The 19486-nt window shown below is 44.7% G+C and overlaps 4 protein-coding genes across 9 annotated transcripts; 1 reads left to right on the forward strand and 3 right to left on the reverse strand.

Annotated features, from left to right (window-relative positions):
* Positions 1–219: 219 nt before the first annotated feature.
* Positions 220–6094, forward strand: LOC9628760 (leucine-rich repeat-containing protein 45). Of its 5 annotated transcripts, none has more exons than XM_024680026.1 (26): positions 2141–2243; positions 2309–2400; positions 2453–2490; positions 2562–2794; positions 2862–2927; positions 2988–3051; positions 3108–3198; positions 3258–3345; positions 3404–3532; positions 3583–3656; positions 3706–3804; positions 3864–3929; positions 3982–4077; positions 4132–4203; positions 4283–4372; positions 4425–4473; positions 4521–4612; positions 4663–4734; positions 4792–4872; positions 4924–4989; positions 5040–5084; positions 5141–5263; positions 5324–5437; positions 5490–5573; positions 5632–5753; positions 5800–6094. In XM_024680026.1, exons 4-26 carry the CDS (start codon positions 2659–2661, stop codon positions 5822–5824), a joined length of 1944 nt encoding a protein of 647 aa, XP_024535794.1. In that variant the 5' UTR covers positions 2141–2243; positions 2309–2400; positions 2453–2490; positions 2562–2658; the 3' UTR covers positions 5825–6094. The 5 variants fall into 5 exon arrangements, 3 of the variants coding, with proteins under 3 accessions (XP_024535794.1, XP_024535792.1, XP_024535793.1); XM_024680024.1 differs by having other exon boundaries at positions 5863–6094; XM_024680025.1 differs by having other exon boundaries at positions 2459–2490; positions 5632–6094.
* Positions 6095–10037: 3943 nt separating this feature from the next.
* Positions 10038–16934, reverse strand: LOC9637704 (myosin-9). Of its 2 annotated transcripts, none has more exons than XM_002975046.2 (37): positions 16550–16853; positions 16341–16484; positions 16143–16288; positions 15930–16086; positions 15814–15872; positions 15599–15755; positions 15399–15548; positions 15207–15343; positions 15009–15155; positions 14848–14949; positions 14737–14794; positions 14587–14688; positions 14370–14534; positions 14149–14322; positions 13970–14101; positions 13807–13916; positions 13694–13754; positions 13467–13644; positions 13209–13414; positions 13036–13155; positions 12888–12986; positions 12606–12830; positions 12425–12555; positions 12279–12381; positions 12180–12230; positions 12063–12128; positions 11841–12011; positions 11634–11789; positions 11379–11582; positions 11190–11330; positions 11066–11136; positions 10911–11010; positions 10801–10857; positions 10694–10750; positions 10549–10629; positions 10414–10499; positions 10038–10353 (listed from the first exon to the last, which is right to left on the reverse strand). In XM_002975046.2, the coding sequence occupies exons 1-37, from the start codon at positions 16685–16687 to the stop codon at positions 10230–10232; spliced, it is 4566 nt and encodes a 1521-aa protein (XP_002975092.1). In that variant the 5' UTR covers positions 16688–16853; the 3' UTR covers positions 10038–10229. The 2 variants fall into 2 exon arrangements, with proteins under 2 accessions (XP_002975092.1, XP_024535789.1); XM_024680021.1 differs by lacking the exon at positions 10038–10353 and adding an exon at positions 16874–16934 and having other exon boundaries at positions 10410–10499; positions 16550–16787.
* A 247-nt stretch (positions 16935–17181) lies between these two features.
* On the reverse strand, positions 17182–18366 carry LOC9628761 (protein CHAPERONE-LIKE PROTEIN OF POR1, chloroplastic). The gene is made up of 5 exons (XM_002975047.2): positions 18261–18366; positions 18139–18215; positions 17625–17983; positions 17470–17546; positions 17182–17400 (listed from the first exon to the last, which is right to left on the reverse strand). Exons 1-5 carry the CDS (start codon positions 18341–18343, stop codon positions 17259–17261), a joined length of 738 nt encoding a protein of 245 aa, XP_002975093.1. The 5' UTR covers positions 18344–18366; the 3' UTR covers positions 17182–17258.
* Positions 18362–19415, reverse strand: LOC9628762 (30S ribosomal protein S6 alpha, chloroplastic). The gene is made up of 2 exons (XM_002975048.3): positions 18917–19415; positions 18362–18670 (listed from the first exon to the last, which is right to left on the reverse strand). The coding sequence occupies exons 1-2, from the start codon at positions 19349–19351 to the stop codon at positions 18443–18445; spliced, it is 663 nt and encodes a 220-aa protein (XP_002975094.2). The 5' UTR covers positions 19352–19415; the 3' UTR covers positions 18362–18442.
* Between the last annotated feature and the right edge of the window lie 71 nt (positions 19416–19486).

Consider the following 19486-nt stretch of genomic DNA (forward strand, 5'->3'; position numbering starts at 1 on the left):
CGATCCTTTTGCCGCGATGGAGGAGCTGAGCGATCGAAATCCAGCGCTGGAGTGCCGCTTGGACCTACATTTGCTCCAGGGAACCATAAACCCTGGAGAATCCTTCTTGATTCCTGGATCCTTTCCTTCACTGCTTACCGATCTTTCTGCCTCGATCTATGCGCGACAGAGCGTCGATGGAAGGCCCAAGAGTGAGGAAATATTTTAGGGTTTATGCGAAGAGATGGCTGCATTGTCTAGCCCAGCGGCTTTTCGCGGGAGGCGGCTGGAATCCTCGTCCACAGCGCAGGCGCACAGCTCCAAGAAGGACCAGGTACGCGTTCCTCGCAAGCGCGGCTGCTCGAATGGAATCGCCGCAAAGAAAGACGGCAGCGAGAGATTTCCCTCGCGATCGGGCAAGCGCCCCAAGTGGGAGCTGTTCGGAGGCGCTGCAGCTGTTCTTGGCGGTAGCAGCATTGCGGCTTTCGGATTATCCAAGCTGGGATTCGGCTCTGGTTCCTCGGATTTTGGAAATCCCGAGATAGGAAGCGGAGGAAGTGGAGGAGCAAGGAATAGCGGTCGTGGCGGTGGTCGTGGCGGTGGCGGCGGTGGCAGTAGAGGGAACGAAGGCACTCTTCACAGGCCTGTGCTTGGCGAAAACAAAGAAGAAGATAGCAAAGAAGAACGAGGAAAGGGTCTCGTGGAAGAGGTTGCATCTTCGGTGATCGAGCAATTGTCTCGCAGCGACAATCTTGCGAAAGCTTCCGAGGTATGATCTTTCTTCCTTTTGTTCCTGGAACTCATCTTTTTTCTTTCTTTCCAGACTGGAGCACTCAAGAGACTCCAAAAGGAAGCATTCACGGATATCATGAAGCTGCGTGAAAAGCTTGAGAAGCTCGAGCTCGGCCTGTCTACGAGGGATTTTTCGAGTGGTCTTGAAAGAACAACGATCAAAGGCAGGGTGGCTGCGGGAGGAGCTTTCGTGCTCATGCAGGATTCAAGTAGCTACAACTCACGCTCGGCTTTGGAACAGTCTGGGCTCCCAGCCGGGCTCGAGGCAGAGTTTACCTTCCAGACGCCTTTTCGGGACGACAATGATCTACTGACGACGAAATGTGTGTCCGGGGATGGTGGCTTTGGTACTAATGGCCTTGGAGGACCAATTCGACTTGCGAAGATTTCTTACGCAACAAAAGTTACGGATGAGACGAAGTTTTCTTTAGTTCCTCTGGGTGCTCAAGCTACGGACATGACAGAAGTTGTGAATCCTCTCCAGGTAAAGCACAGACTTTCTTTGAGGCTAACATTTTATGGTTTTTGGTGTTCCAGGGCGAGGCAGTGACAAAGTTTACGAGCTCTGGTCCTTCTCTCTTCAGCCACTGCAAAGGCTCCGCAATCGGTGCAACTTACAGGAGCTCAAACACGCTCGCCTCTCTGTCAGAGTACATCTCCGGCTGGGGCGATTCGAACGGACTTCTCTGCCTGAGTACGCTCGCGCAGTTTATCCATCAGCCGACCGAGCAGCTAGCGCTCTCTCTCTCCGCGCTCAACCGCTTCTGGCCGAGTCCACCACTGCCGTCGGCAACTGGTTTACACTGGAGCGAGATGAAGCCTTTCGTCCTCTCAAAGTCCCTGCGCTCGTCGGGTGTAGATACAATGAGAACGTCAGGCTCAAGCTCCGTTTCTCAAGCGCTCAGCAACGGAGATAGGTGGAGTTTAGAGGCTCCGGCATACGAACCGAAAGGCACTGCGATGCAAGCGTTTGCTGTGTCGGGAGAGATGGACCTTGGCGGAGGTGCTTGTCTCGGGGGCTGGCTACAGATGGAAAGAGGCGACTGGTTACAGGATGACGATCAGAAAAAGCTGGTGTGGTCTCTAAGTCTGGCACAGGAGGCGTCAGTGGACAGTGTGGGCTGGGGAGTCAGTCTCGGACGATCGAGACGAGATTTCTGGAGCTCCCTCAAGGACGAGGAGTCGGATGTCACAGGAAGGCAGGCCGAGGTGTCGTCTACGCAGTTCCAAGTGGAAGCGTTTCTGAAGTATGACTTTGGACAAGGATTTACGCTCCAGCCCGGGTTGTTGTATGTCCTCAACAAGCAATGCCAGACACCGGCTTTGATGGTCAAGGGTGAGTGGAAGCTGTGACGAAGAACAAGGTTATTTTCTTTCTTTCTTTCTTTCTTTCGTTTTTTTCCTTTTGAGCGTCCCGGTCAAGGCCATCGTCGGAAAGACGAACAAGAGTTTACTTTTGCAAGCTCCACGAGGTACGTAGGAGCTTGAAGTTTTGTTTCTTTGGCATTTGACCTTTATATCTCTGGTGTCTCTGCAGTAAGTAATCAAGAGATCTCTTCCTATAGCTTGTGCGTAGTGAACTCTTGGCCGCGCTGCCTGAGGAGAAGTTTTTGAGACATGAATCGCAAGGTTTTGTCACTTTTTCTTCTTTTTTTTTGGTTCTAAATTCTGAGATTTCTAGATTCAGGTCTTGGAATGATGCTGTGTGGCCAAGCTCAGGTGCGAAGAAAGAAAAGAATTACTTATTTCGAGTTTGTCAATTGCCAACTTCTTTCTTTTTTTTCTTTCAGGCGCGTTTTTTGCTTCAAATTTTTGGAAAGACTCTCTTTTATAGAATAAAAAGAGCCAACTTTTGGAGATGGACTCTGGTTTTTAGGGCTCCTCGCGATGGCTGCTCCTGGGTCGTTGCTACTTTCCCGTCTCATGGGAAGGGAAAGCAACGACCAGACTGATGAAACAGATGCCCGCATTTTCATCTCTGGAACTTCTCTCAAGGTGTCTAATCCTCCTCTCAGCTCCGATGGTAAGATTTTCTACTCTTTTTGTTTCCTTTCCCGATTAAACCTGCATTGTTTTTATTTTGTTTGCAGGTTGTAGCGAGCTGTTGCAAGCAGTGGAAAACAGCCAAACTGTGATCACGGAGATCGATCTTTCCGGTATTTGTTCGTGTGATAGAAACTTTATCTTCTTCTCTTATTTTCCTCTTCTTTTACAAGGATGCAATATCAGCAAAGCAGATGAGCTAGCAGAACTTATCAGAAGCTGTGAACACCTCCAAAGGTTTGCATGTATGATTTAGATTCTATCTTTCTTTCAAATTTAATGTACGTATGTAGACTCCTGCTGGAAGGTAACAGCATCGGATTAGCTCGCACCGGGATATTATCTCTAACATCGGCTATTGCTCTCAGCTCCACTCTCACGGAGGTAATTCTTCTGCTTGTCGTTCCCCCTTATTATTTCTTGTCTTGTGTTTTTTTCATAAGCTGGATCTGCGAAACAACAGAATAGGGCCGTCTTTCGCTGCTGCTTTGGCAAATGCTATTCGTGGGACTCGTTCCCTCTGCTTCATAGGTACCTAATGTTTTTTTCTTTTGTGGATTTTTCCGCGCCAAGACTATATTACTTGCAGACCTTAGATGGAATTCTATCGGTCCCAGTGGTGCTGCAGCTTTTATCAACTTGCTTCAAAAGAATCCGAGTCTAGCTGGGATCCAACTTGCTGGCAACGGAATCCCTCAGAAACTTTTGTCAGAGATTGGTAAGTTCCTCAAAGAGATTGTTCGAGATTTGTTTTATTTGGTTGTTTAGATAAACTTGTTGAGGATAATCGTACCAACTGTGTGACACCTCATGTTCGAGCTCACGTACCACATCCCCTTGAGGTTAGCAATACCATTCATTTCACATTAAGCTTAAGCTATAATTGTTTAGGAGGAATTCAAGTGGGAGAACCGAGAAGGCATGCAAGCAATTTATTCGGGACGAATAGCTGCAATGGTGGAAGAGATAAACAACCTGAAATCTCATGTGGTGCGTGTTTTTATGTTCTCTAATTTTATGGAAATCGGCGGTCAAACTTGAGCACACAGGACTTGCTGAAAAAAGAAAAGGAAGATACAAAGCTGGAAGTCTTGGAAGCTGAAAACCACGTCAAGGTTCTTCACAGACTTTCTAGCTCAACTTGATATTCTAACAGATTCATTCCAGGCTCTTAAGCTTGAGCTTACAGAGGAAGCACTCTTGAGAAAGTACGCCGACAAGGAAGCGAATCAAGTGAAGGAAGAGTTATACGCTACACAACAAGTACGGGATCATAACCTCTTCTCCTTTGTTTGTTACTTGTTTGTAGTGATTCAGAAACTCGCTCATGCTGAGGAAAAGCTAGCAGAAGATGCTCGAGTTGCCAGTAGCACTGCAGAAGCGCACAATGTGAGTAGAATGATTTCTTTCTCGTTTTTTATTTATTTCTTTTGCTTCTTTTTCTTGTTATTGGTTAATCTGTTTACAGGCTGCTCTTGCAGAAGCTGGAAAAAGGGTGAAGGCTGCAGAAGAAAGATATGACGCAGTAGTATCAGAAAATATTTCTTTGAAAGATCAGGTTCATTTGTCCTATTCTGAAGTGAGTTTTGAAGCATTTTAACTTTTCGCAGATTGCATGCAACAAAAACGAGCACTTGATGCAGCTCCGGTCAGTTCAGGGTAAGCAATTGGTGGTGGGCAACTCTAACACTCTTGGACTTCTACAGAAAATGCTGCTACCGAACAGCACAACGCCATCTCTAATGTCAAGAGGCTCGACTTTGAGCACAGGGCGAGCGTCGAAGCACACGCAAAAGAGGTGTTTCTTTAAGCTATAAATTTATGGGAACCAAAACATTTCTATGGAAGGTTATGAGGATGCAAGCGGAATTTGAGGCAGAGATTAAACGCGTCAATGGAGAGAAGGAAGCTGCGCTACGAGTGGGTGTTTGAAATTTTTATAAAGTTCCAACTTTCGCTGCCTGTTCTTATTAACAGGAAGTTGATGCGTTGAAATCGATGACCTCGGCCCTTGAAATGCAATTTGCAGCAAAGGAGAAGGCCCTCCAACTGGAAAAGGTACCAAATTTTCCTCGCTTTCTTTTCTTGACATAATACCTCTCACTTCAGGAGCAAACCGAGCAAGTTTTGCTGGCCCGGGTGGCAAACGTAAAATCTGAAATGGAATCGCTGCAGGTAGCGTAAAATTTTTATCCAAGATGGCGTGTTTAGTTCTATCGCTGCAGGCTGAACTTGACAATATGCGAAGAGAAGTTTCAAAGGCCAGAAAGGTTTCTTTAGTTTCCTACGTGGTTATTATTTTTCATATGTATGCTCTTTTGTCCAGAAACATACCTCTGAAATCGAAGAGTACGAGACAAAGATCGCTCAAAGCAGAACTTTGCAGCATCGCATGGAGCTGGCCAAGTCCGACTTGGAAGAGAGAATTTTCGCACTCACCAGTGACAAGGCATGGACGAAGTATTTTCTCATGGTCACAAAATTTTATTTTTTCTCGTTCTCTTTCCAGGTCCAGCTACAGGAAAAAAGTAAGCTAGCAGAGGACAGAGAAAGGCTTTTGGAGAAGAAAATGGAGCTTGAAAAGCTCAAGTATGCAGAGCAGACTTCCGGAGAGATTTCTAGAGTAAGTCAGGGAAACATCTTGTGAAAGTTTGATGATCAAATCCACTTTTCAGCATATAGAAGAGAAACGACGCATCGACGGAGAGCTACAGAGCGCAAGGATCCAACTCCACAACATGCGGAATTCTCTTGAAGAGGTTTAAAGCTCTTGTTTCCAAAATGATCTAACATCGTTTCACGTTTTTTTCTGTTCAGCTGCAAGCCGAGCAGGAACGAAGGAAAGTAGAGGTGGAAAAACGCGTCCTGGGTGTAGAAACGCAATTTATCGATTGCATCCGTCAACAGTTTGCTGGCCTGAGAAACTCCCAGTCACATAGGTATGTGTTAAGCAGCAATGGTTTCAATTAGTTTCTATTGTCCCAGGATCGAAGCTTATAGTAACTTATGATCTTGGCAAACCTCCACGGCTCTGCCCAACGCTTGCAGCGATCATAACTCTCCTCGAGCATGGGATTGATGGCGTAGCACTCCTCGGTGGTCGTCCCAGCTTATGTACTCTTGTGGCTCTATATGGCACGCTAATGTAGGGACTGATGATTCCATTTTAGCTTAGAGGACATTTATAGAAATTCCATACAGTTCTAAGGTTTTCAACTTAGTATACCATTGGTATCAAACAATGTAAAATATTATATTTGAACCTTCAAGTTGATTTTAATGCTTGTTTTTTCCAGGTTTCCTAGATTAAAATCCATTTCTTCTCTAAACAATTCTTCTCCAGATAAATTTGCTTGTCTGTATGGTGTATGGGATGCTCTTCATAGCCTACTTAATCTGCTCAAATTTTGATGAAGCCAAGGTGCCTGCAAAACTTACATGGTAGCAGGGTTGACAATGTTGTGGTTCGATTTCTCATGATACTCTCTCCTGTCTTTCTTTTGTCTGCTGCTAAGAGCTAATTCAATCATACCTGCATACAGTGCTATTTGGAGTTGATCCACCTATCCGAGTCGATATCTCCCACCCCAGTTAATACTTCCTATTGTTGATCAATGTGTCATATGGAAAAGTGACAGCTTACCATCTTTCTGATAACTCCTCCGTTTCGAACCTCATGCATCCCGACAGACAAGTTGTGAGTGAAAGCCTTGACATACTTGTGTTAGGCAACGAACTTTACTCTGCATAGAGAAAACAAGTGTCGAGTTTAATCATGCTGCTAGCAAATAAAGGATTTAATCACTCAATTTCCTGTTCATGAAATTGAGTGATTAAATCCTAGTTGTAGTAAAGTTAGGTTCTGTTTTTTGCTCTAGAGTGAGCATTATCACACCTTTTGCAAAGTCATTACCAGAACTATGAGTTGGTAAAAGTTGAGAAGGATGAATTATGCAACTTCCATGGATGCAAATGTTGTGAATGCATAAAAGCAATTTCTTCTTCCTCATTTGCCTTCTGAGAACTCTAGGAGGGTTGAAATTGTTGTGTTTGAATGATGGTGCTAGCACACACTGCAATGGAAGAAAGAAGAGAAAAGTAGCTTATCCATGTTGAAAGCCTATATTGATCTCCAATGTATAGAGTTATATAACTTAACATTACACCCACAAACAAACTCACTTTCAAACCACCACTTTATCCATGTAACATCTTGCTCCTCATAAAATCACACCACTTTATTCTCACTTTTTCCATCATAAATATCATTCTTCTTAATACCATTTTGAAAATTAACTAATCTATAATGAATAATCATTACACTTCTGAAATATGTTTAGGACCAATATCGTTTCTTTCATAAGAATGAACTTTTGCCATTTCTTGTTACTCACTGTCTTAAATAGTAACAATCATTATTATTATTATATATATAACTCCAATAAGTAGCTAAATTTTCCATTCTATTTTAATTAATTAACTATATATTTTACTAAAGATGGAATGGTGCTAAATTGCAAATCTAGATGCAAAAACAATACCATCTTATCCAAAACAATTTACATTTCATAGATATGCCTTTTTAGTGAATCTAGACACTCTTCATAAATAATCAATAAAACCCAACATGATTAACATATAATGCATGATAATGAGTGTTTAATAGATACATATAGTGATATTTAAGGATCAATGCTCAATACGTGGGGATTATTAAGACAAAGCAAAAGAGAATTAATAAACCAAATTAAATATGGTTGGATAAATAAATACTTTGGAATTTCTTTCTTATACAAGTTTAATTTATTTAATTTTCCACTATACTTTAATCACTTAACTATAAATATGGAATGACACTAGATTGAGAATATAGATGTGGAACAATACTATCATGTTCAGAGCAATCTTTACATTTCATAAATATGTCTCTCTAACCACCCCAACTCATGATCACTTCATGCCAGAAGAAACCTCAAAAGTTTTTCCAAGCCCCATTTCACAAAATAAATTTCAACAAAGAATCCAACGTACCATGCCCCTGTTTCCTTGTCACCTTGATTCCTGCTACTCCAACAAGCCAGCCTTCTCGTTCTCCAAGCAGTGCACGAGCAACAATCTGATCTACAGCAATACCAATTAATGATACTACTGTCCTGTCGGTCAACCCCTCTTCATGCACGTAGTAAGCCGACATAGAACCCACACTAGGGTATGGATCCCAATGTCGTCTATTGTACTTTTGGCGGAGCTCTAATGCCTAGTCCCGAGGCTGTGGAAGCGCAGGAGCATGTGAGCGCGGTGTGGGTAAGACCAGGTTCTACGCTGGGTGAGATGGTAGAGAAAATCAAGCAGCAGTCACCTTTTCCGGAAGGCACCAGATTCTCGTATGTGGATGAGGGTTACTGGTGTCAAATCCATGGCGAGACGGTGGAGTTGATAGTGCAAGAGGGCGTCAAGTACTATGTGAGAGTTGTGGTGCCCAGTCGCCGGAGAAACACTGCTCCCGTTTCATCATCGGCAAAGAATGGGCAACTCCTGTCCTCGGATTGCCTGCACGACAGCTTCCATTGGGTGAAACATGAGCTGCAGCTGAGCCACATATCGGATGGTGCCTTTGAGCGATTCATGCACAAGTCTTGCACTAGAGACTTATGCAAGCAGATGATGTCAGCTCTGATCCAGATGCAGGCGGCGTCAAGCCATGCCGACAACCAGCTCGGGTCACCGCTATCGTTCCTGTGTCGCTTTGGCATTGCTTTGTCTTACGAGGGTGCACAGAAACGAGACGAGGGCGTTTGTCCCGGCGTGATCTTGAGGAAGGGCACGTTTGTCTCGGTTTTGACCAGGGATTTGCGGTCGACACCTCTTCCACTGGATGAGCAAGAGCATCGCTCTTTGAAGGTTGATGTATACATTTGTATCAGTGATTAGTTCTAACTGGCTCGATGAAGCAGGAGCTAGGCTTCTTGTTTTGGGTGGCCAAGGTTCTGAACATCAAGGCTGATGTCGACTTGCCACAGATGATATCGTTGTCCACAGACAAAGAACAAGCAGTGTACAACGTGTGGCTCGTTTCTCGAGTCGCTCAAAGTGCCTCGAATGCAGTGTTGAAGGTGGTCGACGACTATCGGGAGATGGTGATGAAAGTTGGACACAGTGACGAGACCAAGAATCAGATCAGGCAGCTCTGTGTTGACGCCGACTTCTGGCATCAAGTCGAAAACGAGGCACAGTTCCTTAAACAGCTAGATGGCTGCCCTCTGTTCCCGTCGCTCGTTTTCACCGGTTACTGGGAAGACAGGCCCGTGCTTCTTTCAAGTTTAGAAGGTAGACCGCTACTAACAATCCATAATTACCGTCCGCTACGAGGCTCGACAGTGGATCGGCTGTGCAAAGACCTCACGGAAGCTGTTCTCGTCCTACATGTAAGTACAAGAAGTTGTTTTGTGTCTTCTTTTTCATATTTACTTTCTTCGCAGAGCCGTGGTATTCTTCACTGTGACATAAGTACCAGGAATGTGGGGGTGTACAATGAGCCTCGGCAAGATGGCCGCTGCTTCTACCTCTACGATTTCGGGGCTGCGGTTCACGTCCGCCCCGATGTTCGAAAGGCAGGAGCAGCAAGGGACTTGGTGTTCAGCGCCTTGAACAGTATGGTAGGAGAGCCCCAAGGACTGATGACTGAGCTCACTTCAGTTGCTTACGTTTGCCTGTACATGGCAAGCACGGAAGCTCTGCCTTGGGAAGCAGCTGCAGCGCAAGGAGAGTACGCAACTTGCTGTCTGATGCGCATTCCCGACCGGGTCACCATTCCTGAATCCCTTGGCGAGTGCACGAGGGAGTGGCTGTCCTTCGTGATTAATCATCCGGATGATGCTGCTGTGCGCCATGACTTTGAGTGGGTCCGTGGAATCGCTGCAAACTTGCTCAATAATGTTGATTTAAACTAAAATATCTGTGTTGGGTAAATTTTGATTAAACAATATAATGAATCACTTTTCTATAAAAGCACAACAACCACTTTTCTACTCTAACTTTAGGCTTTCATGCTTGCAAGGGTTTTGTGTCTTCTTTTTCATATTTACTTTCTTGCTTGCTTTCATGCTTGCAAGGGTTTTGTGTCTGCTTTCAAAAGCGCAACGACCACTTTTCTACTCTAACTTTAGGCTTTCATGCTTGCAAGGGTTTAAAATCGTTTTACCATGCATGTGATTTAACGTGGATTGAGGAAGCCCAAGATGTCACAGGCTTGGGCAAAGTTTCTTTTCTTCTTTACACGCCATTCTAAACAATGTTTCAGATTGGAAAAGCTCTCTATGATTTTTCTAAACTTGCCAGATTAAGTTTACACAGAAGAAAAAAAAGAAGCATGTCGCAGAAGAGTTCAGTTGTCACACGGTTGATCCATCAAGTTGTCAGTCAGCTTGAGGTTGCAAGAAGTGGAATGCGGGATTCTCCCGCAACATGGGAGGGAAATCCATGTCGGACAAGTCCACCTCCCGCATCGATTGAGAAATATCGTCCACGGAGAAAGGAATACTAGCACCAAGGAAACAACCAAAGCTGAGGAGTTCTACTGGTATGCAGCCTCTTTCTTACCTTGAATCGTCGTCTAGAAGAAATGAATTGCTCCTCACTGAGTGATGGGAGTCTTCGGTCATTAGCGCTCGCATATTTGCAATCACCTGTGGAAACATTGTGAGTGGAAGCATCGTTCCTTTTTCTTTGTGTTACCTCTGGTGATACACTGTGTGTTCCATACTTATCGTCCCAATACATAGTACTAATACGATACAATTGTTGCACGCTCAGAACCTGTACGAGAAAAGAGAGCACGGTTGACAAAAGGGAAAGAACGCAAAAAACTTGGCTTGCTTACCGGGCAAAGGTCGTGCATAATTTCATCGAGTGATTTCTTTGGCTTTTGGTGGATCACCTGTGCAGAGAAAGGAACGAGTAAAAAAGGAAAGCAGGGGAAAAGCTTACCAGAAAACCAACTGCTTGTCGAATGTACTTGAGCTCGTCCCAGGAAGAACCTGCGAACTATTTTCTTCCCCCATTTCAGTTTAGAAGCGTCAGCTTTGGAATACATTTACCTCCTCAGAAGCGCCACAGATCCATTGTTCCAACTCGGCCAGGCCAGCTTTCACATACTCGCCATTGCTAAAAGAGCAGCACTCCCGTCGCAAAAGAAGACTGCGAAAATAACGAACGTTTTACTTGGAAAGCCGGTACAGTGAATTGTACACACCTGTTGAAAAGCTGAACATTGATGAAGGAAAATATTTGCTTGAAAAGCTTGCGAGTCAAGAACGAAGGCACCTGAAAAGAAAATCTACCAAGTAAAACAACAAGACTCCACAACACAAACTTACATAGTTCCCTTTCAAAGTATTTAAGAGATTCGTGAGGCTGTTGATAATGCCATGCCAGTGGCTCAATGGTTGTAGTCCAGTGATGCTGGAGTTCGGTGAGAACCTTCCTGCTTTCCCAAAGCTTGTCCTTGACCTTGGAGCCTGTCAAGCTAGACATGTTAAAAAGCGATATCCAGAACTACAACTCACCTGGATGCATAATCCAAGCAATGGCGTCACTTCTTTCTTGAGGTTGTCACGCAGAATTCCATATATTTTCTCGACATATGCAGTGAGTTGCTGCTTAAAAAGGAGAGCCGGATATTTGGCTTCAACTTGCCTTGCCGCTTCTAATCCTCCGTGATATGTACCATTCCCATGAGGTGCCATACCACTGGATGGTGATCTGAAACCCTGATCAAAACAAGTCGATTTATCAAAACATTTTCGCCTGACAGATAGCACCTGTGTCATTCTGCCAAACAAGGTGACTGATGATCGACGGCGTTGTGAACCCATGATATTTCCTGCAACGCTGGCCCTGAGTGTGCGTTGTAGCAAAAACAGGAGCATTGCCGTATTTGAAAGCCAGTAGGCTAATATGTCGTTGTTTTCCTGGGCCTGCATGATCAGCGTCAGTGAAAAGCATTCGAAATGTTTGACTGAACATACTTCAATGGCAGATCCAACTGTTTGAATTATCCGATCAAACACACTGGTTCGTTCTGCTTCAAACGATCGCCAATGAAGAAGGCACCTGTAGATTATGAATGCTGCTACAGGCCTGTCCTGGCTAAACCCAACGTCCTGCATCACGACCTGGAGAAGCGCCTCTTGGTTCTCCTGTATGCACAACAAGAGATTAGCAAATACGTCTCGAAGTCAGCTACCAACCTGTTGCCGATCAATAAGCTGTTTTTGCCTTTTGTGATCCATCTGCGAATCCGGGGAAATAGAATCCTGGCCAGCTGAGGTGTTAAGAAGAAATAGCTGCGATTCATACTATCATACCGATGGGCTTCGATAATCACCATTGGAAAGGTGGTAACTGTCTGGAATTCTCTGGAAAAAAGAAAACTATCGTCGGACACAAACTTGTAACCAACTCACTTGGAAAATGGGAGTCTTTAAGTTATTTGTTGGGGATATAGCGAGCGCTTGCTGCCGAAGCACTTGATTCTCGGACTCCAAATTTGACAGTCTCTCTTCAGACCTGTAAAAGAGTCAGTATCAAGCGGCTGGCATTATGTTTGTACCTCTGCAAGGACTCTTGCAAGTGCTCAATCTTTAACTCAAGCTTTCGCATGATTTCCTGGTTCTGTTTCTTGCTGGTTGAAAGAAGATGTTCAGTCTCATTTGCTCGCGTTTGAAAAGCGTTAACCATCGCCTAAGAGCCAAAACATCATATCCTTGTAAAATACAAATGAACTACCTCACCTGAAGACGTGTATTTTCAGCCAAAAGTTGCTGAAGCCTGCTCTCATGACTAGCTTGCACAGTGAGTGACTGCTTAGCAGCGCTAACAGCACCTTCAATCGCCTTCCTGTGCTGCGCTCGTTCAGTTACAAGCGATGTGTTTGCAGTTTCAGCTTGCTTTTGAAGGTCTTGTACAAGAGCCTGTAGTTTTGCAATCTCAATCTCTTTCGACTCCTCCACATCAACCTGCAAAATAGATAAATATCAGCCGAGTAAAACCAGCTACAATAAAAACACAAATACCCGCATCCGCTTTTCTAATTGAAGACGCCATGTCAGATCTTCGCATCGTTTTTCAAGCTTCGTTTTGGCCGCTTGCAAAGCTCCAGTTTCCCTCGCAGCCTTACATGAACACAACATCAGATACCATAAGTATAACAAGTGAACTTACGATTCTCAGCCTTTTAAGCTCCCTTCTTGCCATACGACCTTTCCACTGGGACTGAATAGCCGTTGCTGCCTTTCGTAATTGTACATAGTCGCGCCGATTTCTATATGCTCGCCAGTGTGACTGAAACTCAAAAGTTTTACGCCATTTAAAGAGGAAAACCAAATTATCCCGACCTGTATAAGCGTGGCGGCATTGGTTTTCCTCTGTGATCTGTAGCGCCTCCGGGCAGACATACCGCGAAAACCAGATTGAATACGAACAGCAGAATTCCTTGCTTGCTTGAATTCCTTCCGAGACTGTAAGCCACGAACATACTTCTGCAGACATACTGCAGCGGACTCTCGTCGCAGTGATTCGTATTTTTTGCGTGCGAGCCTGCCTAAAAAATAAGCGTCGGACCAGCACGAACATCTTATAGAAACAGCAGGTACCTCGCCAGTACGCTTGTATACAAGTTGTAGCATTCCGCATTTTTAAAAAGTTTTTCCGCGCACAGTAAGTGCGAAATTTGCGCTGGATGAGTTTTGCAGCGCTGTTAAGGATTTGTGTTCTTCTAGCATCAAGCTCTGCCATTTGACCAGCTCTTAGAAAAACTTTTGTTTTCCCAATCTGTGGAGAACAAAATGCCAAATGAGTTTTTGAAGTGAGTGTTTATTACCTGGTAGCTATCAAGGTTCAGCTTCTGAAGTAGTTTTTCGGTTGCTTTTCTCTCGTCATACCTTAAAGAAAACAAACACTAGTAAGATTTTGTCAAATTTCCAAAGTTATTACCGTCCATCAAGGAATTCGGGAGCAAGGAAACCAAAACGATCAAGGAACTGGTCAAAGGGCCGCCTGGTTGGATATCCAGCACAGCTAATTCGAACAGCTTCAAGCACACCCTGCACCAAGACACACTCGTTATTACAGTAGCAGGACGCGAGGATATGCATACCCCACAGCGCAGTTGTTGAAGAACGTTTGATTTTTCAAACATTCCCGGCTTGTTGAGAGAGTTGGGTTTAACACACCGAATGTAATGCGGTTGCGTGGTGCTCAATGTTTCCATAAGTTGTTGCAGTTGGTGCTATAGTGTCATGGTTAATCATCAGAAATATAAAATTTCTCAGTCACCTTGAAACCAGTACCAATAGAAGAAAATTTGTACGAGGACTTCAGAAATTCTTCTGACGGGATTGGGAAAAGCCCAGAGACAAAGCCGCAAGTAGAGGATCCAAGAATGGCTTGATGCTCTGCAACAACATAGTCCTTATTTTTATCCAGAAAATACTCCGTTTGGTAAGTGACCTGGTAAATAAATGTGTAGGACTTGTACAATAACAATAACAAATTACCTCTCCAGCATAATGAGCGATGGTAAAATCTGTTCGGGCCCGCTTTGGTTGACTGAATCTGACATGGTGTTTGAATGCCTGGAACAACTTGGTCGCAAAAGTTTCGTGCGTGGACTTCGGGAACATGCAAGCCTCGTCAAGAAGGGCGATGATACCCAACGGCTTCTGCCAGGATAAGTGTTTCAACTCAGACAATATGCAAAATAAAACAACAAACCTTTTCGATAAGATCTAAAACGTCCTGATTATCAATAAACTCAATGTAGCTCCAGTCGATAGCTTCTTTTGTATACTCGTCTTGTTCCATCTTGAATACGTGCTGCAGAGATATATGTTGGAATAGAGAACATACAGAACAACGGGTTACCTGGTTGAAGTGTTGCTGAAGCTTTTCATTGGCAAAGTTTATACAAAACTGTTCAAAGCTATTTACAACAACAATCACCTTCCAAATTCATACTTAAGGCCAGAAAAATACCTGTTGCTTCTAAAAGTCTCAAATCCATAAATATCAAGCACTCCGATAACAGTCTCGGATTCGGGATCTTGTCCAATGGATTTGTTGATTTTTTCGACCAGCCTGATTTACATAAAGAATGGTGAGAGAAAACAGAAAAGAAACAAGAGGTATCTTCGTACCAGTCAAAAAGACGAGAATAAAGTGTTTTTGCCAGCGTATCGCGATTAACAGTTGCAGCTGCAGGATCAAGAGCTACGGTAATTATTTCATCCCGCGTGACAATCGCCCGAAAGCAGAGAGCATCTTGAAGACCTTTTGGATCACACCTAAAGACTCAACCACGTTCAAGACACAAAAATTAACAAACAAATACCTACTTGAGTAACTCTGCCGCTGTCTCTAAATGAAATCTGGACTTCGAATTTTCTAGAACGGAGCAATCAGAATCTTTTCCAGAAACAAAATCAATATTTCCCAAGTGCAGAATCGCCGCTACCACCCGAAATATAGCTTCCTGTAAGAAACGAAACATAGACACGTCGATATTGGTCGACAAAAATATTTCGCACCTGCTCTTCGGGGCTTATGCCAACGATATCCATCGCCCTTCTCGTGTTTGCGTACTCTCTGCTGTTGCTTATGCCCGTTAACTCGAAACATTTGCTTTGATTTAGATAGTGAAACTGTTGTGGATCACCGAGCTTGTATCTTTCAGCATCCTGCACAGATCAAACGTTAAAGGAGGCGAGGCGTACACGATAGAACACACCTCTGGGGATGCGCACAGCTGGTAAAAGCAATGGTAATTACGCTCGGGATCTGATATTTGCACGACGCGGGACCTTTCGAGCAAATACGTCCTTATAGCTGCGCCAGAAATTCTTCCACTTTGATCGAATTGAATATCAACAAACTTTCCAAAACGACTGCCAAAAAAAACCATCTTAACACCGGCTGTGTATTCAATAATAAAGAAAAGAAAACCTTGAATTATCATTTCTGACAGTTTTTGCATTGCCGAATGCTTCTAAAAGGGGATTCGACTGCACAAAATACCACATGTCAGTCTCATTTTAAGTACTTCCAACGTAGTCCTTTACCTCTAGTACTTGTTGTTCCACAGTTCGTGCGTCAGATGTAGAACGACCTCCCATGTATGCAAGGTATTGCATAATCAGTTTAGTCGTTTCAGTCTTCCCCGCTCCAGACTCTCCACTTACCAGAATAGACTGGCAAATTTTTTCATTGACCATTGTTCTAAAATGGAACAAATGAGTCCATTAAACCCAGGAAGACAAAGAAACAAGAGGTACCTATAAGCGGAGTCGGCGACAGCAAATACATGAGGGCTGAGCTCCCCAAGCGGAGCACCTCTATACTGCTCCATCATATGGGCATTATAGAGGTGTGGCAGCCTCGCAAAAGGATTCACAGCTATCAGGATGCTCCCGGTGTAAGTCTGACCAAAACATGAATAAGTACGAGGAATCCAATCAGTGATCCAGGCTTACGTAGATTTCGTCCAACGCATATCTGCTACAAAGGTTGTATAAAACTCCAGGCTCATGCAGATATGACAGCTTCGTCATATCATCCACTCCTCCGGGTTGTGCATCGGTGTCCCTGGAATGTAGCTTGGACACCACTGTCGTAAACTACGAGTGAAAAAACCAATGTTAAGAGACTAGCTAGGAAGTGGAGAAGTTTTAGTAGTACTCACAGTTTTCCCCTTCTTCGTACAAACCGTGACATTGTTTCCAGAAATTTTGACAACCTCAGCTTCGATCCAGGCGAGCTGAGGATCCTCAGCCCACACAGGAGAGCCAACGGTAAGATTGCCAACGGTAGCCTGCGCCATTGGTGGAAATCTCGTCAGAGAGCGAGAGAGAAAGAGAAAATCACTGCTGAGGCATCCGATGAGATTTTCCCTGCGAAATTCCCACTATAGACCCCTATCGCTGCGGCACGATCCCAGGACGATTACCACAGGCATCGAGAATGCAAGCTAGAAACGATCGCTGCGCGCGAAGGAGGAAGCGCTTACCATTCTCAAATCATGTCGATCGATCGCGCAAGGCGCTTCTTCATCCCCCTCCCCCTGAAAATCAAAAACCCTATCCCTAGAAAAAAAATTGTGCCGACGTGGCGTGATTTGTGGAGCATGTCATAGTAGCCTTGCACTTTATTTCAGATCCTGGCCGGGCACGTGGCAGAAATCTTGGCCGTTGAGATGGCTTTCCCGCCATACCCTTCAACTTGAAATTTCTGGCCAGTAAAAGCTTTGAAAGTCAAGCTGATTAGTGATGTGGACGCGAGCATTAATTAAACTTAAACTAATACGCAACTTCACTCTTGACAAAACCATTAGAATATTTGCATTAAAACATCAACAAAAAAACATCAACACAATTTTTTTCAAGATGGTACCTTTACTTGAGGAAAGTGCATGACATCCAGAGAACTATGTATGATATCAGCGAAGTTGCCAGTTCTATGTTCCAAGAGCCGGGAAATGGAATCAAAGGAACAAGGAAAGAGCCAAACACCCAGGCGAATAGAAATGCTGCAACTCTGGAAGAAAAAACAAAGAGTAAGCTTCCAAGCTTCGGATCCAAAAGATTTAGAAAGCAAAGTTCTTACCCGATTAACGAAGCTTTCCACAAAACTTTGAATCTCTTCTTCAAGAAATAGATACAAGCACCGAGACTAAGTATCACCTGTCAAAAATAATAGCGTAAACTTAGTCTGCGATGCTCGAAACGAAGAAAGAAACAAAAGCGTGAAAACCTCTTTACCTGGAAGCTTGGACCTGTGGCTGCCGCCTCCAAAACGCTCCAGACTCCCAAAACGAAGAAAGCAAACGCTCTTGCGGCTATGACGACCGTGGGTGGCGTATCAAACCGGTCCGTCAGCTTCTGGAGCCACACTGGAGGAGGTTTGAGGACTTTGGGCTTTCTCCGGTACCTCTTCAAGCTCTCCGAGATGACTCTGTCGTAGGCCGACTCGATCGAGGCCTTGCTCTTGGGATGAGCACCGTAAAGCTTGAGCAAGTAGTTTCGAGCTGCTCGGACCTCCTCCTCGGATGCCTCGTTGCTGATTCCCAGCCGCTTGTACGGGTCTCTCACGTCAACTCTGGGGAAAATCGGTGTAGAGCCTGGGGTAAATCAGTTCCGTAGCGAAGAACAGGAAAAAATTCTCAAAAAGTCACGCGAACTCAAGCAGCATAACGAAAAAGAAAAATCTTTATAACTTAAAAGTGCAAGGAAAAGAAATCGAGCAAGAAGACATGACCAGGATTTGCAGGATTACCTGAGCTTTCTCCAGCACCGAACATTGCACAGCAAATTGTTCTTCGAAAGTTTTCACTCCGCTTATAGAACACATCCCTGCAAGACTCCAATCAGCATGTTTTCTGAATCAAAGCGGCCCACCTTTTCGTAGAAGACCCATGTAGCAAAAAAACTCTGTGCTGCTGAGACGCGACCGGCGGCGGCACCCACACAGCAGCCGCCATGGGTAGAAAAAACTCAAGAGCACGAATCCGTCAGGCGCATATTCCGACAGTTTTAACCTGGAAGCTTAGGATATTCCGCTAGGAAAAACCTCCTCTCCTCTACTTGATCTTGAAAGTGGTGACCCGGATTATATCGTCGTCGGTCTCGAGCTTTCTTTGGAGTTCTTTCACGCTGCCTGGTTTCGTTGCGAAGGTAAACATGTAGAAGATGCCATCGACGTACGTGTTCTTCTCGCCCCGGGTGTTCTTCTTGAGGATCCCGTAAGCTAGCGGCATGATTCCCCTGTTGAAGATCTCCACGTCCATTCCACCACCAGCGATGATCATCTGTGTGACAATGCGTAATGAGAAGAAACGAGTAGAAAAAATCGCAAGAGAACAAGCATCAAGAGAAGATAGAACTTTGAGAGAAAGGTAAAAAAATCTCACGAAGAACAAGTAACAAACGTGAGTGAAAGCCATTCGTGATCATTCAAGCAAGCAAGAGAGGCAAAAGCTCGAAAAGAATTCAAGAAAAAAGTATCGATACTGGAAGAACTAGAACCCAAAGAAAATGATTTTTTTTTGGCTTACCTCTTCGTATCGTTGCGAGAGTGCCAATCTTTGCTCCTCGGTGATGTCCGGCCGAAGAACAGCCATGGTCTCGTAGCGAGTGAAGCCTTTGGGATACACAACTCGGGGTTTCACCGCCTCTGCCTCGTCGCCTTTGTCACCGGATTCGCCATCGTTCTTCCCGGAATCCGGCGATTCGCTCGGCGCTTCCGTTACCTCAGCCGCGGATTCACCCGCCGTGGCCACGGACGATTCATCCTCCGCCATGGCCAAAAGCCTAGAGCTCAATCGCGGCTGGATTCCTCGCCCAGAAGACCTGCATTTCTGGATTTCCAGGCTCAAACCTTTGCATCGGATCGAGCAGCCGCGCTGCGCCGATGCCGGAGCTGGAGCTGGGGCGGCACTGCCGATGGAGATCGTGGAGCGCCCGAGCGAAGTCGCGAAGGCCATAGCCATCGATAGAACCCTAAAATCCCTCCTCTTTAAGCGCGGGAAATTACAGATAGCGCTTAGGGTATAGTCACAGCGCCAAGAAATGGAGGAGGAGCTGCGACGAGCTGGAGGAGCCGATCATCGTCATCAAGTCGATTG

The sequence above is a fragment of the Selaginella moellendorffii genome, unplaced genomic scaffold, assembly GCF_000143415.4.
Source record: "Selaginella moellendorffii unplaced genomic scaffold, v1.0 SELMOscaffold_26, whole genome shotgun sequence".
NCBI lineage: Eukaryota > Viridiplantae > Streptophyta > Lycopodiopsida > Selaginellales > Selaginellaceae > Selaginella > Selaginella moellendorffii.

Excerpts from the sequence above, each read along its gene's own strand:
- LOC9628760 (XM_024680024.1), top strand. The coding sequence starts at position 2,659 with ATGGCTGCTCCTGGGTCGTTGCTACTTTCCCGTCTCATGGGAAGGGAA. Across the intron at positions 4,204-4,282 it reads GCACTGCAGAAGCGCACAAT|GCTGCTCTTGCAGAAGCTGG; the intron begins GTGAGTAGAATG and ends ATCTGTTTACAG. Across the intron at positions 4,873-4,923 it reads AGGCCCTCCAACTGGAAAAG|GAGCAAACCGAGCAAGTTTT; the intron begins GTACCAAATTTT and ends CTCTCACTTCAG.
- LOC9637704 (XM_002975046.2), bottom strand. The coding sequence starts at position 16,687 with ATGGCGCAGGCTACCGTTGGCAATCTTACCGTTGGCTCTCCTGTGTGG. Across the intron at positions 15,756-15,813 it reads GTCAGAAATGATAATTCAAG|TCGTTTTGGAAAGTTTGTTG; the intron begins GTTTTCTTTTCT and ends TTTTTTTGGCAG. Across the intron at positions 14,323-14,369 it reads TCGCTCATTATGCTGGAGAG|GTCACTTACCAAACGGAGTA; the intron begins GTAATTTGTTAT and ends TTTATTTACCAG.
- LOC9628761 (XM_002975047.2), bottom strand. The coding sequence starts at position 18,343 with ATGGCGGCTGCTGTGTGGGTGCCGCCGCCGGTCGCGTCTCAGCAGCAC. Across the intron at positions 17,984-18,138 it reads CGGTGCTGGAGAAAGCTCAG|GCTCTACACCGATTTTCCCC; the intron begins GTAATCCTGCAA and ends GATTTACCCCAG. Across the intron at positions 17,547-17,624 it reads CCACAGGTCCAAGCTTCCAG|GTGATACTTAGTCTCGGTGC; the intron begins GTAAAGAGGTTT and ends TATTTTTGACAG.
- LOC9628762 (XM_002975048.3), bottom strand. The coding sequence starts at position 19,351 with ATGGCTATGGCCTTCGCGACTTCGCTCGGGCGCTCCACGATCTCCATC. Across the intron at positions 18,671-18,916 it reads TCTCGCAACGATACGAAGAG|ATGATCATCGCTGGTGGTGG; the intron begins GTAAGCCAAAAA and ends ATTGTCACACAG.